Raw genomic sequence first — 16,775 nt, 5'->3', positions numbered from 1 at the left:
CCGGTGGCCGGTGGGGCTCGTCCCGGGGTCTGCCCCGTCCCCGCTGCGGTGGTGGGGCCGGGGGAGGCCGGAGGGGGCCGTGGGGCTGGTGGGGTTGTCGCCCGCCGCTGGGGTGGTTGGATGGTGGAAGGTAAAGCTGCCTGCTGCTCCCGGGTGGCCCTTCGGTGGCGGGTCCCGCAGATGTCTCCTGCAGGTCCCAGGATGGCGGAGGTGGGAAGGGACCTCTGTGGCCATCTGGTGCACCCCCTGCTCAAGCAGGGCCACCCAGAGCTGCTTGCCCAGGACCACGTCCAGGTGGTTCTGAAGATCCCCAAGGAGGAGACCCCCACAGCCTCTGTGGGCAGCCTGTGCCGGGGCTCCGACGCCTGCGCAGCGCAGAAGTGCTCCTGGTGTTTAGATGGGACCTCCCGTGTTCCAGTTTGTGCCCACTGCCTCTTGTCCTGGCACTGAGCGCTGCTGAGAAGTGCCTGGCTCTGTCCTCTTTGCACCCTGCCTTCAGGGATTTATACACACTAATGAATCTCCCCCTGGGCCCCCTCTTCTCCAGGCTGAACAGCCCCAGCTCTCTCACACTCCCCTCATGGAAGAGATGCCCCAGCCCCTCCATCACTTGGTGGCCCTACACTGGGCCTGTAGTCCAACCGGCCTGTAGTTCCCCAGGTCCTCCTCCTTGAAGACAGGAGTGATGGTCTTCATGCACTTCTCCCAGTCACCGCGAATGATCAAAGACGGTGCATCCCTTCAGGGTCCGTGGACTTCCTTAACTTTCAGTCAAAAACGTTCAGTTTTTCATTACTTCCAGTTTACTTTGGTATTCCCTGACCCTGTCCTCTTCCACCAAGAGTACATCTTCTTTGCTCCGGCCTTTCCTCCTGGTCTCTGGGACCCAGGATTCCCAAATGCCTGAATGCAGTAGGTACAGGTTTCTATCTAGCTCCTCTGTTAACATTTGTCTTAATTATAAATAGCCATTAAAATTAAAGGCTAAATGGATGAGAGTTTGCTTTCTTATTTGATCCTGGAGCAACTACAGGTACCTGGCCAACCATTTCTACCCTTGGTACTAATGAAACTGATGAGGCCATTGCCATGTTTTACTACAACAACCAGCAATTAATACCAGCCATAGAACTGCGGTTAGCAATGGGCTGGAGAAATCAGCGCAGTGCTGCATCAGCCTGTGGGGACCAGCCCCATAACTGTGGCACCAACGGAGAACTGCAAATATTTGCCTTTCCCTGCCTGCCTCTTGATTTCTCCATTATTACATGTAACCTCTGTTGAGCCTCTCTTTCCAGAAGCATGCGGGTGCTCCCGAAATCTTTCTGTGTTCCCCATTAACTCCCAAGGCGTTGTTAAAACAGGGTATCAAACTGGTATTTAGTTAGATCATGCTTTACCTTTACAAGTCCCTTCATCTCCTGTAGAGAGAAACACAGAATATTGGCACTAATGAAGGGGAAACTGAGTTCCTAACCGCCACACGACAACAGGAAAGCTGATAGCAGGCGCACGACTGTCGCTATTTTCCTCCAGTCTCGGCAGCCGTCATTTCATGCGTGTACTGCACCTGCAGCAGGGCCGTGTTTAATGTCACAAGCATGAGGTGGTGCTAACGCTCTGCTGTGGGAAACGCAACCTGGCACCCAGCTGGCGACATCCCATGGCCAAACCCGTCACCAGCGATAAGTGGCAGTGGCCAGACAGGGCACAGGCGTCTGATTTGTGAGGCCAAAACCTTTTTATGCACTGTTCATGTCTTTGCTCTGATGGTCTCGACACCATGCTTAGGCTTTCATCCTTCAAATGGAGATTATGTCTGTGGTATCTTGCTTCACCTTAGGAATTTTACACACCGTGCACAGTCCCCTGTGGCCAAGTAGCATGGGGTTGCTTGTGCTGACGTGGGTTTTATAGTGCCAAGCCAGGAGTCTGTGTAGGAGTGCTTAACAAGGGCCTGGCTGAGGTGTGACCTGTACAAGTGAAGCACCTCTCCTCTCGCTAGCAAAAGAGCCATTTCAGGTGTGTTTTTCTCCTAACCACCTTCGTTATTAACTTCTGTCCTGCTCTGCTGGGATCTGTTTTCTCCAAACTGCACTGTGAGCACTAGTACAGGGCGGTCCCTCTACCACAGTGCTAAACTTTCCTAATGTTATTCTAAAAAAAATGGTACCTGCTATATAGGGGCTGGCAGTTGTGTTGTCAGCTGGGATGCTGTTGGCCCAACAGCACTGATGATTGCAACAAGCCCTTCTCTCTTTGCTTTCTGTCCCACCTTTATCCACTTAACGATAACTTGCGTGCCCTGACCTAGCTCCTAGAGACCTACTGGCACCTGCCTGGGGGCAAGGATGGTCCAGTTTGGGCTTTGAGTATTGCTGTATCACCTCACAGCTGTTTGCTGCAGGGAATTTAACAGTCTTGGTGCTGGGCCTTGTGGTGACAAGAGTTAAGCTCCATCCCTAAAGCCATCAGGTGTCCAAAAGTAATGGATCTGGAAGAGGGGCAGGGAAACCACCTCATTTTTGGTCAAGAACTGGACCGGAAGCCTGCCGCTGTCAGGAGATGTTATTCTGCTTGCAGCCTCTCAACTACTTCATTTAAAAGCACAGTTTCTTCTTTCCCCTAGCGCCAAGGCCTGGGGATGGAGCTGCACACCCCAACCACGACATCTGGGTGCTCCAGGACTGCAAGACCAGCTGCACAACGTCCCCCGCAGCAACAAGGCCTTGGCCAGCACCTCGCATCTGTGGCATCCCGTATCAGGTGAGTGCTTCATCGAACAGCCCCTCAACAGCAGGTACTTCTCTGCCCCCACACCGTGCCCTGCTCACCAGCCCCTTCCCAAGCAGTCCAAAGGGTCAGCCCTCGCGGCCCTGCTGTCCACCCACTCTGGCCCACCCACCGGCTCTGGGACCCTCAGGGTGGAAGCTGGGCAGGTCTCATTTCACAAGAGGTGAGGGCGATGGAAAGAGACGTCGGAAGGTTTCCTCTCTCTGCCACATCACGCCCAGACATCCCCCACCCTCCGGGGTACACATATCGGTGCAGGAAGCTGCCTCTGATCCCCATTCATTGATGCTGAGTTTTCCCTAAGATGACCCCTCCTGCGAAGCATGGCCAAGACCCCAGATCTGTGCACAAAATGATAACATTTATTGAAAGAGTAATTTCTTTTTTTTTTTTTTTAATACAAAAGAAAGCTCTGTACATAGTACTGTGATTACTTCCACATCCTTCCAGAAACACAACCCTGGAAACTGGAGGGGAAAAAAAAAATCCCACACACACTTATGCACACACACGCGCGCACACATGCACACACACACACGCGCACACACACAACCCTCAAACCAGTAAAATGAACTAAAAATGTCACCACACAATAAATGCCATTTCGTCCCTGATACACAAGTGTTCTTACAAGTCTGCACTTAAATAAAATACACCATTAGCGTTTAACCAGCAGTTGCCTTTGGGTAACGAGGGAGGGGATGCAGCAAGACGCCCCCGCAATGGCACTCCTGCCACCCCGGCCCCGCAGCCCTGCTCCACAGTGCCAGCACAAGCAAAGCGGAGCAAAGCACGGCCCCGGCGATGTGCTTGGGACAAGGGTAACGCGAGCCCCAAGCCCACCTTTCTCTCCCTGGGTGAACTCCTAGCTACTCAGCCTTCTCTTTCGGAAGCAGCACCGAGCGGCTTTCTTAGAGCTTCTGGTGCGGCGCTCCCGCACGCTCTGAGCTGCGGGGGACATGCGGCTCAGGGCGAGGATGCTAAGGGGAGGCAGCGTGCAACATCACGGTCACCAGACGGGCCACTATGAGCCTGCCACAGGCTGCATGGCAGAACCAGGGCTGGCTACCCAAGGGAGCTCTCTGCACAGAGGGACATGGAAGGAACCTGTCCACATCTGTGCACTAAGGAGCAGCGCAAGCTGAGGCTGTAGGGAGGGAAAGTAGAGCCCAGGTCATCAGCTAGAAGTTCAAGAGGTGCCACCTGCACCACGAGCAGGGAGAGCGGCCACTGCTGGTCACTCGCCCCCCAGAGAGGACTGGGGACGTCCCTTTGCTGCTCCACACCGACAGCGGTGACAGAACAGCCAGCGGCCCAGGACCAGAGGTGGAAGCGGCCACCAGAAAACCCAGCCCACCTCTGGCCACCGGGCACACCGCAAGCCCCTGTGCCCCCTCCTAGAGGCCAGCCGCTGCTTCACTTGCCTCCTGCCCCTTAAACCCGAAGTTATAGGTATGGAGTCCTCAGTGCAGGGAAGTAGGAAACAATCGTCTGGCTCGGGTCAGCTCAGTCCCTGGCACGTGCTGGTGGGCAGAGAGCGCAGCTTAAACGCTAATGCTGAGGGAACATGTCCAAGGTTACAATACAAACTCAAAAAGCAAGGCCCCCTTCCTGCCTCCATGCCCACCCACCCCTCTCCCATCCCCCTGGTACAAACCCCATGAAAACTGTACAGGAGCCAAACTTTTATTCCTTAAAGAATTACATAAATACTGAGTTTAACACTTAGAAAAATAAAGTCATTTTCTTTTTTTTTTTTCTTTTTTTTTTTTTTTCTTTTTTTCCCCAAGGCTTCGTCTTTAACTTAAAAAAAATTACAGTAGCTGCTCCTTCCCCTAAGGGTTCAGCAGCTTCTTCTTACTTGCTCACTCTCCCTCCAGGGACAGGGCTAGGTAGCAGAGCCATTCACAGCAACTCCCATGCAGGACCAAGCATGCTCCAGCCCTTTTTTCCCCGGCCCTGCTGAGGCTCCTCCACAGCCCTGGATGGCCCCGCAGGTCACCCTGGTACTCCGGGAAGAGCCTGCCGCCTGCCCAGCAGCTCAGTGCCCCGCAGGCTCTTCCCTTTGACACTCGAGTTGCTTCTCCGCCTTGCATCAGACACAGAAATTTAGAAAGCAGCGGCTGGAGCTGCAGAGGGATGCGGGAAAGATCCGGCCACATCCCCCTCGGGCATATGGAGTCCGCAAGCAGTGCAAGGGCCGAGACGGGAGCGTGGGGCCGGGCTGGCCGCGGAGTCCCCGGGGAGCTCTGCCACCCGCCGAGCGTTTCGGCTGCCGGGGGCAGAGCCGGACAGGCTGCAGAGCCGCCGGGCAGCCCGACGAGGAGGCACTGAGGGCAGAGGGCTTGCTGTAGTGCATACAAGGAGGATGGGGCCACGTGCCCGGCCCAACCAGAGATGCACATCCAAGCTGGCCACTCGCTCCCCTGCGGAGCCTGGGGCGGGGAGCTGCCGCGGCCAGGACCCGTCACCCCCACAAAGGCACATTGCTGAGGCCAGCACGGCTCCGCTCCAGCTCCCGGGGGACAGCTCCAGGCCCCACGCAGAGCAAACACCCACAGCCAAGGCGACCCGGAGCACCTAGAAGGATCCAGGGCCTCCAGCTGGGAACAGCCCCCCAGTATTTATTTACAGCATGGTGCGCACCCTCCCCTCGAGAGACAAGTTTCTTTGGCTGGCGAGAGACAAGCACAGCTATCGCAGCATCCCGACGCCCCCAAGCCCTGCGTGGCCCCGGCACAGCTCCTCCCCAGGCAGGTCCTGCAGCCCCACGCGCATGCCTGTGTGTGTGTTTGTGTGTGTGGGTGGGTGGGTGCGTGTGTGTGTGCATGTGTGGATGAAGGAAACGTGAAAAGGCAACAATAAATAACTGGTGCAGTCTGTACGAGAACGAATGGCTGCCAGCCCCAGCACCGGCACGACAAGCCAGGGACGGCACAAGGCCAGCAGCAGAGGCCTCTCAGTCACTCTTGGCGCTGTGCGAGGTGTCCAAGTTGACCACCTGCAGCTCCGTCAGGCTGCTGCCACTGCTGCTCTGCTGCCCGATGACAGCCATCTAGAGAGAAAAGGGAGGAGCAAGCACTGGGGGACAGCATGCCCTCAGACCAGGCGTGCCAGCAGCCAGGGTGGCAGCGTCCCTTCTAGGCACCTGCCCAAGGAGAGCGAAGACCTCCTCTACCCACGGGTGGGTGGCACCGACAGCTTCCCCAGCTCTCCGAGACCCAAGGACCTGCCCTACCCAAGGACCCAGGTCCCCAAAGGACCAACACTGGGGGCAGCACTGCCCCACGGGGGAAGCGAGGACATCCCCCCCGCCACAGCCCCAAGCACCACTCTGCACCTACCTGGTGAAGCTGGACAGCCGAGACTGGGATCTGAACGGTGCCTGATGGGGCTGTCAGGAACACCTGGGGGACACCACCTGCCACAGACAGAGGGAATGACACAAATGACACCGTTTTCCAAATGCTGGGCGTTTGGCACAAACCCCCAACCCAAGTCTGCATGCGTGGCTTCGCACTGCTTTGTCCCCTCGTGCACCTGGGCATCCTCTCCAGTCTCCTAGCTCCCCCTGTTGCCTGCCCCATTTACAGGATTATTAAGGTTGGAAAACATTTCCACGCTCCCCACACCAGCAACCCTCACCCTTTCCCCTAGCAAATTGTCCGAGGAATCCTGTGCACAGAAGAATAGATATGGATCAAAAAAAAAAAGAATACACTGAGCATCATCCTTGCCAGGGCTTTCTACAGGCACTAGGACCGCCCAGAAGAGAACCCTCGGGAACAAACAGACAGCAAAAACACATGCAAGAGAGGGTAGCACCGACGCAGAGAGCTGCCTTACCCTGATCCTGGACCTGGCTGTGGGACACCTGCATCGCTGAGGGCGCCTGCGAGAAAGCGTTGAGGACTGCGAGCCCACCATCCGCCAGGCCGGAGGTGGGCGCGTACATCACCGCGTGCGGACTGGGGTACATCATGTGGCCGCCCACCGTGGTTGGCACAGACGATGTCATGATGGTCGCTGGGAGGGTCACTGGCACCGGGACAAGACAGAGGTGAGTGTGAGTGACTGCTCGGCATCGCCCAGGCTCGTGGAAATCCCCATCCCGTTCCCCCCAAGCTCTTCGGGAGAAACCCCGAGAACTGGGTAGCCTATGTCAGGGAGGGTGAGAGGGCAGAAGCCTGGGGGCCAAATATCCCAGGACCGAATCCGACCCGTGATGCAGGTGTCGTGGTGGAGCTGAGCAAGCTGTTGAACTGGGTTCAGCCTGCATCCAGGCACCCAAAATCAGTTTGTTTCTCATTTTTGAGCAGCAGAGGTGTCTCCTCTGCACATACATAAAGAAGTGACAAATACAAATGAGCCAATGCCCTCTGCAAGGCGCAATGCTGACTCAGCAAGAAATCCCCTGAGAACTGGGAATAGCCTGGGAACTTGTTCTCAGCTCCATGGTACAGGAAAGAGCAGGTAACGTACGTGGAGAGGCTCTGAAATCCCCTTTGAGGTGCGCTGCGCACAGCAGCACCTACCCAGAGGTAGCATGGCACTGGGGCTGGCAACAGGGGAAAAATCCGCCTGGGAAACTGTCAGAAAGGGTGGGGTAGAGTTGAACTGAGTGATCCCGGGCAGGAAGCAGCTCTGCTGATGTGGGCTGGTATCAGCAGCGGTTAAGGAGAGAGAGAGTGTGGTTAGCCTAAGGTCCCAATTACCTGTTCCGCTGGAAGAGGTCTGGGTAAGGTCAGTGCTGCTGTCACTGGAGGGAGACGTTTGCTGCGGTGCCTGGTGCACCTGGATTGCTTGGACAGGGACCTGCTGAGCCATGGTACCACCTGGGGAGAGAAGGGAGCCCTTCAGCCCAAGCATTTGTCCCCCCCTCTGGCCACACAGAGCTCCTCAGCGTGGCTCAGCACCGCGTTGGGGAAGGCTCTTCCCTGGCGCACAGGGGCCAAGGAGGCATTAGCTGGCCTGCAGGGCTCTGGAGAGGAAAGGAAATGCCAGAGCAGCTTTTGTCCAGCGTCCAGGCCCAGTTCAGGGATGTCTGAGGCCCTCATTTCCATTCCTGGCTCCACCAGGACACAGCGCAGAAGATGCTGGGAGGAGAGGGCGCCAGCACTGCCCACACTCAACCAGCCCTGCGAAGACGGGCTCGCAGCACCGAGCAGAACAGCGAGAGCCCAAACACTCAGGCCTTCACCCTCTGGAGCCCAGCACCATTCTCCAGCAGGCACTCAGGGCACGGCCACGTCACCCAGCTCCAGCAACTCAAGGACACCACGGTGCCCTGCGCAGGAACAACCACAGCCACCAGGACCACAAACTGTGTATCCCAAAGCCTCAGGTGCCCGATGCACTCGCTGCACAGCTCCTCAGCGTGGCTGTGCCAACACAGAGCTTGGCACAGAAAGCTCCCCTCAGGCTCAGGTCGTATCTCCAGAGGAAAGAGCAGGGGATGCCAGAGCAGGAACCACAGGCCACCTGGCCCGGGCTGGGCATCTCCCCGCACACCACACCAGAGGCACACCTCCGTCATCCTCTCAGCTCCTCCAGACCACAAGGGAAATCTAGGCTCCTCGCACGGGACCAAGGGACCCGTAAGAAGTCCAAGAAAGCACGCAGGCCATCAGACTTACCGACTTGGACACAACCAGGCAGGACGCAAGAAATACTCTCTCATCCCCAGGTGATGGCTGCTCTGAATCCGCTGCCAGGGGCATGCCCAGCCCTAGCACAACACCCAGGAACACAAGGAGTTCCTGCCGAGGACGATGCCTGCCAGACAGCACAGCAACACCTCTACCTCCTCCACACTGACTCTTTCATCACCTCTGCACTGCGGTTCGGTGACCGACTGCAGACCCAGGCACGAAAGCAGGGGCAGCTGCTCAGAGCTGAAACCAGCACTCAAAACCACATCCACAGCGCACCTGAGCCCCCACGGTCTCCTTCCATCACTCCTCCCAGCACAGCTGCACCAGGGACCCCATCTCCTGGCCCCAGGACAAACCCTGGGGCAGGGGGCAGACAACCTGCTGCCTCCCCTGCTCTCCACCTGCCCGTGCCGAGCACTCTGCCCTGTCCTCCCCTCTGTCCCCGGAGCCACAGCCGGGATCGCCCTGCGCTCAGCCTCCTCCGCGCGCCCACCTCAGCTGGGGTCAGCTCTCTGAGCAGGACCGGGACCCCCTGCAGGAGCCTCCATCCCCCCCCAACCTGAAGCAAGCGGAGGAGAAGCGAGTGCTGACCTGTCAGCGACACGATCTGCCCTCCAGCTCTGGCAGGGAAGCGGAAGACTGTCTGCTGTGCCTGCTGCAGCTGTCCAGCCGTACCCGTGACCGCCTGGCCCTGCTGGCTGGGAAGAGCCAGGGAGTGCGGCTGTAACTGAGTGAGAGGAATGGTAGGGGTCCCCGGAGAAAGGGAAGCACCTGCCAAAAGGAGGGAGAAAGAAAGGCTTCGTCACCACCAGCTCTTTTCACTCCCTCCGGGCTCCTTGGTGCTGCCCCGGGGGCCCCGCTCGGCTCCCTGCCACCCTTCCCAGCAGCAGGGCCAGCTAGCAGCGCCCTAAGGGAACGGTCACCACGAGACCCTTCTCGAGCAAAGCATCCCAACTGGGGTCACCCTACAGCAGCAGCCGCTGCCTCCACCTGCCTCTAGGTCTCCTGCCCTCCGGCGAGGGCAGCAACACGCTCCAAGCACGGAGACGGGCGGATGGATAGACAGACAGACAGACGCGGTCCTCAGCCCTGAACGCCACTGACCTGACATGAGGGTGAAGCCGGTGGGTATCTGCATGAGGCCCCCGGACGTCACAGCACTGGCTCCAGTAGTCTTCAGCACGGTCCCGTTGGCACTGGTGACGGCACTGGGGCTGATGCTGGCAGACACTGGCGCCAGGTAATTCGTGATGGGGAACGAGGGGCTGCTGCTGGCCTGCATGGAGGTCGAGGTGGTGGGGGCCGTCTGGATGGTGGACGTCGTCCCCGGCAGGTTGGTGACGGTGAAAACTGGTTTCAGCGCGTCCTGCGGAAGGAGAGGTGGAGACGGGTCAGCGCCCCGGCCTCTGCAGCCACGAAGCAGGACCTTGGATCTGCCGGTGACCTCGCGAGGGGGATCCCCGCTGCCCTGGGGCGGTCACACCTCGCCCAGCGTGCCTCCTCCCTGCAGACCCCCTGGGGGACCCCGCCGGGGGGCCGTGCCACCTGGGAGCTGGCGGCACGCCTGGGAAGGGTTAAGGCGGCCACGCTCCCGGCCCTCCCGCTGCATGGTGGGCCCAGCTCTCCCACGTGCTGCGCCTTGTTCCCAGCTTGTCAGGCTGCCAGCAGCCAGGAATTCACAGCTCCACGAACAGCTAAAAAAGGGAAGGCAGCCCATTTTAGACAAGGGGGGAGCCAATCCCGGGCACTCAGCCCTGCCCCAGGGCCCGGGGAGGGAGGAGAGCAAAGCCCCTCCGCCTTGGCACCGCGGTCCCCCCCACGTCCAAATTAGCAGAGGCACGTGATAACGGCGCGGCGCCCGGCACAGCCACTTTCCATGAGCTCAACCACAAACTCCTGCCGCGCCGCACGGGGCCGTGGGAGCTGCGGGCACCCTCCCCACGTGGGCGAGGGGGCAGAGCTCCCCGCAGCCCACCGGGCCACGCGAGGAAGGGTCCCGTTTCCAGCTGGAAAAGCAGGGTCCCCTCATCCCCACGCGCAGCCCTGCAGGTGCACAGCCCCAGGATACAGCCCACAGGCAGCCCAGCCCTTCGCATCCCCCTGGGGACTGGGAGAGGCATCCCAGAAGATGCAGTAGGGTCCCTGGGACTGCTTTAAAAGCACGAGGGCAGACCTCAGGACGATGAGAAGAGCAAAGGAGTCAGGCCAGCATGCTCCGACCATGCACACCCCAACTCTGCCCTGCTGCAGGTCCCTCCGATCTCTGCTACATCGCTCTCGGGCTGGAGGAATAGAGGGAGCTGGGGCAGACCTTGGGATCGGGACACCCACTGCCTTCTCCCTGCCCATCTGGGACGCTCACAAGCCCCTGGGCACCTCGGCTCACCCCAGCACCCTGCAAAGCCCAGCCTGCATGCATGGGGCCAGCCTTCAGCAGCAGCCAAGCCCCGGGCCACACTCAGCACAGGTCACCCAAGGGACTATGCACGAGCCCAGGGACAGCCCTGCAGGTCCTCCCCTTGCTGGCCCAGCTGCATATCCATTCCCACCACGAGCTCCACTTTGCAGAGCGATGCCTGAGGAGCCAACACGCAGCACAGTGAGATAGAGGCGTCTGCACAGCCCCACGCCGCTGGGCACGCTCGATGCACGTGCCACAAGAAGTGAGTGAGACACAGGGCATTGCCCAGGCCATCTGGTGCCCAGCCTGGACCACAGCAGGGTGCAAGGAACCTCCTCTCTCTTGAGGCAACCCAGTGCACGGGGCACTGCTGACCAGCATGGCCCAGACCCACCACCAGCATCGTTACGGGGACACCGAAGGACAGCTGGCTTTGGTGGCAAGCGGGAGATGCCGTGCTGGTCTCCAGCACCTGCTCCACACTCCATCTGGGGCAGAAAGCCCCACTCTTCCCCCCACTCCAAAACGGATCACCCCGTAAGTGCCACCCCTCTGCTCTTACCCCAAAGGATGCCACAGGCCAGCAGCTGTGAGGCCGCGGCTGCAGCGCCAAGAGCAGAGCATCCCCCTGTCCCCGCTGGGCTTGTCGCAGCGGGGGAACCTCGCAGAGCTGCTGCTGGCTGCAGCACGAAGGAACACCAGTGGGCTGCATCGCTCCCCGCTCTGCTGCTACAGCCCACTACCAGCAGGTCTTGTCCGTACAGAGGTCGCACCCAGGACACCCAGCAGAAGACGCAGGGCTCCTCTAGCCCTGCACCAAACGCTGGCTGTGGCCACGAGGCAGCCCACACAAAGCACCACCTCTTGAGAGCGCTGGGACGGAGCTCGCAGGGCGCTGAGCGGGGCTTGCACCAGAAAAGCAGGCAGGAGACCTCTACAGAGCAACCACACGGCGAGAGCGCGCTTCCTCTGGGGCCACCCGGCGCCGTTTCCAGCGGAAATCTCAATGGATGTTGCGTGGACGTGCCCCGTGCCAGGCACGGGTTAGGTGGCACGCACAGCCCTTCCTGCCCCTCCGAACTGCTCCGTGCACACACAGCGTGCCTCAGCAGAAGATGCCCGCGGGATTTGTTTGCCTTTTCCCCCAGGAGAAGCCCCGAGTCCTTCCCAACAGAGGCTGCACGAGGGAGGGAGCGCTGGTGGCCTCCCTCGCCCACTGGCAGAGCTCACGGGGGGAGTCAGGGGCACCCAGGGAAGTCATGCCAACCTGGGGCAACCGGGGTCTCCGCCTCCGGGTTTCGATCCCCTTCCCTGATATTTGTGGGGCTCAGCAGCAAGGCCCCTCTGCCTGGAGCAGCACCGCTCACCGCGGGGAAGAGGGCGTGCAGCAAGCGGGCACGTGGCAGCACCGATGACCTGAGCATCCCCGCGGCACCCAGCAGTGCGCTGGGCACGTCTGCACTCTGCTTTTGGGGGCTCATCAACAGCACAGGGGTCCCAAGCACCCTCTCTGGGGTCTGTTTCGTGTTTAGGGGTGTCCGGACAGTGAGAAGGCTGCTGGTGCGGGGCTTTGTTCGTGGGGCAGGGTGCTGGTGCGGCAAGCCCGCTACGCATCCCACCAGCAGAGCTGCAGGAACTCACAGCACCCTGCGAGACCCCGCACGGACCCAGGAGTCACAGCAAAGCCCCCAGCTCCACGTCCCATCCCTCCCCAGCCACCTGCACATCCAAGCACCACGGACACGGGGCCAGCGTTCACACCCAGACCCCCAAGGAGCTGGGGACACAGGGGACACCCCATACCACGGACCTTTTTCCTGTCCTAGGGCAGGGACCTGCGAGCAGGACCCGCCTGACGCCGTGCCCTCTGCGACACCCCGGGCCGGGGGCCACGACCAGCAGAGGCAGGCAGGGGCCGGCGCCTGCAGGGCCGCCAGGCAGGGAGCAGAAGCGGTCGGTCCAGCCAAATGTTTCCATTCCCCATGTCCTCCCTGCCCCCTTCCAAAACAGCACCAAAGCAAGAGACAGCTGCAGCTTATAAGGAATGTGAGGGGCCCTGCCAGGGACTCTGGCGAGGGAAACCAGGCCTTATAAGGCCATGGAGGCAGAATCAAATTTTTATCAATGAGTGCAAGCGCATGGAGACGCCCGGGGAGAGATAACAGCGCCGAGAGCTGCCCGGGGGGCGAGCCGGGCTGGTGGGGAGCCTCGTGGCCGGGGCCAGGACACCTGCCACCAGCCTGCCTGCCTCTGCCGGCCCCGAGGAGGAGGCAGCCCCGAGGCTGCTGGAGGGGCAGCAAGAGGGGACGCGTCCCCGGGCGGGCGCAGGGACGTTACCTTGGTCTCCCCGCTGCTGTCCGACTCGGACACCTGGTAGGTGAGGTCGGTCTCCTCGAAGCCCGTGGCACTCATGCGCTGGTCGGTGGTGGGGTCGGAGCGCGGGGGCGAGTCGGGGGAGTTGAGGCACGTCTGGATCAGCGCCTTGCCCGTCTCGCTGGTGATCATGGGCTGCAGCTTCCGCGTGGCGAACGTGTACACATGGCCCGTCTCGCTGGCCACCAGCAGCAGCACCTGGGTGCCCGTCAGCGTGGACAGCTCGTAGGCCTGCGCGAGGGGAGGACAGGGGGTCAGGCACACATGCATGGAGGGCCACCTCGCTGCCGGCCTCCCCCCCCAAAAATAAAAATAAAAAAAAAAAACAACAAACAGGAGGACCTGCATCCTCTGCACCCGACTTGGGGCCTCCCTAGGGGGGCTGAGGCCGGCCTCTGGCCAGACTTGCAGGAGACCTCTAGGGGGTAGAGGCCAACCTCTGGCTGGTCTCGTGAAGACCCCCCCAGCGGGTTGAGGCCAGCCTCCAGCCCGTTTCATAGAAGACCCCTAGGGGGTCGAGGCCAGCCTCTGGCCAGTCTCATAGAAGACCCCCAGAGGATAGAGGTCAGCCTCCGGCCAGGCTCGCAGGAGACCCCTGGGGGGTTGAGGCCAGCCTCTGGCCAGTCCCATAAAGACCCCTAGGGGGTCGAGGCCAGCCTCTGGCCAGTCTCACAGAAGACCCTAGGGGGGCAGGGGCCAGCCTCTAGCCAAGCTCACAGGAGACCCCCCGGGAGGTCGAGGCCAGCCTCCGGCCGGTCTCCCCGCAGACCCCCGCACTCCGTGAGGCCGCAGCGAGGCCACGCGAAGCCTCCCTCCCCCCCCCCCCCCCCCCCCCCCCACCGGAGGCCGCCCTGCCGCGACCCGGGGCAGCCCATCTCCGGCTGGCGAGCACCGGGGGCTCCCTCCCCCCGCCTCTTCCCCCGTCCGGGCGCATCCGGCCCCGGGGCGGGGGGAACCCGCCGCCGTTGTTTCCGGCCCCCCACCCAGCCCCGCCACCCCCGCTCCCGGTGCCCCGCCGGCCTCCACCTTCTTCATGATGCCGGTCTTCCTCTTGCTGAAGGTGGTGTAGCGCCGCAGCTTGTTGTCGATGAACTCCATCTTGATCTTCACCCGGCCCCGCGTCTTCTTGCCGGGCTTGGCTCCGCTCACGGCCCCACCGCCCCCTCCTCCTCCTCCTCCTCCTCCTCCTCCGCCGCCTCCTCCCGCTCCGTACCCGGAGCCCGCCGCCGCTCCCGGGCCCACCGCGGGCCCCGCCGCCGCCGCCGCCTCCGCCAGGCCCCGCTTGATGCCGCGCCGCTCCCCGCCGCCCAGCTCCTCGTCCTCCGCCGACTCCGAGTCGCCCTCGCTGCCGCTGTACAGCGCCTCCCGCTCCAGCCGCCCGCCCGGCGGCCCCGCCGCTCCTCCCCCGGTGCCGCCGCCGTTCGCCCCGCGGGGCACCGCCGAGCGGCCCAGCGCCGAGCCGCGGGCCAGGGCAGCGGCGGCAGCGGCGGCCCCGTTGCCGGCCGCGGCCTGGCTCGGTAACATGGCGGCGGCCAGCGCGGGTCGGGCCGGCTGGGCTGGGCTCAGGCCGGCCCCGCCATGGCCCCGCCGCCGCCGCCACCCGCTCCTCCGCCGCCGCCCCCGCCCCGCCGCGCCGCCCCCATATAAAGCGCGGCAACCTTGCCTTATATGGGCACGCCGCTCCTTATATGGGGAGAGCGGGCGCCCCGCCGCCGGCCGCCGCCTCATTGGGCGGCGGGGGCGAGGAGCCGCCGGCCGATTGGGCGAGGAGGGGGGGGGGGGGGTGATTTGCATAGCGCGCCGGCGTCACCCGCCGGGGTGGGGAAGGCGCGGGGTGCTGCTTAAAGGGGCCGCGCCGCGCGGCGTGGACGGGGCGGCGCGGACGGGAGGCGGCGGGGCCGTGGGGAAAGGGCCCCCAAGGACCCCGCCACCCCCCGCCCCCCCCCCCAGGGCCCTTCCAGGCCTCCCTCCGCCTTCCCTGCCCTCGTATCCAGGCGTTATCCATCAGGCTGCCCACCCCAGGCTCAACCGTACTGGAGGACAGCCTCCATGACAGCCTCCATGCCCTCCCGGCCTCCCTCCCGGCCTCCGCCTGCCCCCCAAGAGCATACCCAGACCCCCCAGCAGCTGTAGAGGCCGGGCATGAGCTGCCCCAGCCTCCCGTCCTCCGCTGTAGGGGCTGGGCGTGAGCCTCGCCAGCCTCCCGGCCTCCGCTCAGGGCCAGGAGGAGCGGTGGAGGCTCAGGGAGGCTGGGGAGGCCGCATGAGCGGGACACGCGTTGCCCCTGCCGTGGGCCTCCACGCGTGGTAGGAGGCCACCGCTACCTTCACGTCCCCCAGAGGACAGAGTGGAGGCCCGGCAGCCTCCAGGCAGAACGGCCTCCGCAGACGCTCAAGGAGACATACGGGGCTGGCCTCGGGGCTGTAGGGTCCCCCCCAGGAGGGAAGCAGGGCCTCCACGGGAGGCAGAGCCCACGCGGGAAGGATGAGCGGAGGCACGTGGCTCTGCGAGGAGAGAGCCGCCACGGCCCTCGGGGAGCCCTCTTCCCTCCACGCACCCCGTTCCTGCGGGGCAGGAGCCCGCCTCCACCAGCGCCAGCCCGGCCACAGCCCCGTTCCTGCCTCCTGAGCACCCCACGGGCCTCATCGCTGGGGGGACACGCGCTCGCCACCAGCCCTCGCAGCCGCCTGCCCCTCTGCAGGGCCGGCCTCCTGGAGCAGAAACAAACACCCCCCTCGCGTCCCCCCCAGCGCCGCGCTCCTCCAGTGAGCACACATGCCATTTATAGCTCCCGGCGGGGCGCTGGCACTCACATGCCTCCCATCACATGCCCTGGCCACCCTCCCCGGGGGGCCGAGCACCGGCCACACCTGGCGCAGGTGACCCCAGGATGAGCCAGGTCCAGAATCCGTCAAGAATCCGCTCACCAGCCAAGAAACAGGACCAAAGAGCAGGACCGGATGATAACAAAGCTGCAGCACACGCCTAGGAGATGGGAGCACCTACGAGGTAGCCCAAAACATCCCTTAGAGCCCTGGCTTGAGCTTAAATGCAGCTCCCGGGCCACCTCCCTGGGCGGGGGCACCCAGCTGAGGCTGCTTACACCAATTTGCTCCCATTACTTCCCTGCAGGGCAGGAGATGAAAGCAGGTCAAGCCACAAGGGAAGTGCTCCTGCGTGCTGCTCTGCGCCCAGCTGGTGTCCTGTGGTCCTCAAAGCACGCAGGGGCTGAAGGGGGGCTGGGAAACTGTGGGGCCAAAGCAACTGTCAGGGGCTACTGGAAACACCTGGCTTGGAGATCCTTATATTTTATATATGTATGTATTTATATATCTCCTGTCCTGGGTCGTCAGCAGCTGGGACAACTCATACCTGCTTGCTGTCACCTCGTACTGTTCCATAAATGTCCATTTTTTGACCCCAGATGCTGGTCCCCTGGTTGGACCCTTGTGCTGGTGCAGCCATGCTGCTCTCCAGCCATGGATATCACAGGTCATCTTCCCTCCCTAAGGCTTTTCTTTGAGACGTTCCTTCAATTTGGGCTGAGACAAATG

The 16,775-nt window shown here is 62.1% G+C and overlaps 1 protein-coding gene and 1 long non-coding RNA gene across 3 annotated transcripts; one reads left to right on the top strand and one right to left on the bottom strand.

Moving 5' to 3' along the window:
• The first annotated feature begins 439 nt into the window (after positions 1-439).
• Positions 440-4,598, top strand: LOC121067123. The gene is made up of 2 exons (XR_005818103.1): positions 440-912; positions 2,630-4,598. It is a non-coding gene; the product is annotated as an uncharacterized LOC121067123 (long non-coding RNA).
• SRF (serum response factor) lies at positions 3,136-14,760 on the bottom strand. Of its 2 annotated transcripts, XM_040551247.1 has the most exons (8): positions 14,248-14,463; positions 13,186-13,452; positions 9,552-9,813; positions 9,039-9,218; positions 7,509-7,628; positions 6,640-6,831; positions 6,138-6,214; positions 3,136-5,848 (listed from the first exon to the last, which is right to left on the bottom strand). In XM_040551247.1, exons 1-8 carry the CDS (start codon positions 14,317-14,319, stop codon positions 5,753-5,755), a joined length of 1,266 nt encoding a protein of 421 aa, XP_040407181.1. In that variant the 5' UTR covers positions 14,320-14,463; the 3' UTR covers positions 3,136-5,752. The 2 variants fall into 2 exon arrangements, with proteins under 2 accessions (XP_040407181.1, XP_040407182.1); XM_040551248.1 differs by lacking the exon at positions 9,039-9,218 and having other exon boundaries at positions 14,248-14,760.
• Between the last annotated feature and the right edge of the window lie 2,015 nt (positions 14,761-16,775).

Source organism: Cygnus olor, chromosome 3, assembly GCF_009769625.2.
Source record: "Cygnus olor isolate bCygOlo1 chromosome 3, bCygOlo1.pri.v2, whole genome shotgun sequence".
NCBI lineage: Eukaryota > Metazoa > Chordata > Aves > Anseriformes > Anatidae > Cygnus > Cygnus olor.
This window is presented reverse-complemented; position numbering and strand designations above follow the sequence as displayed.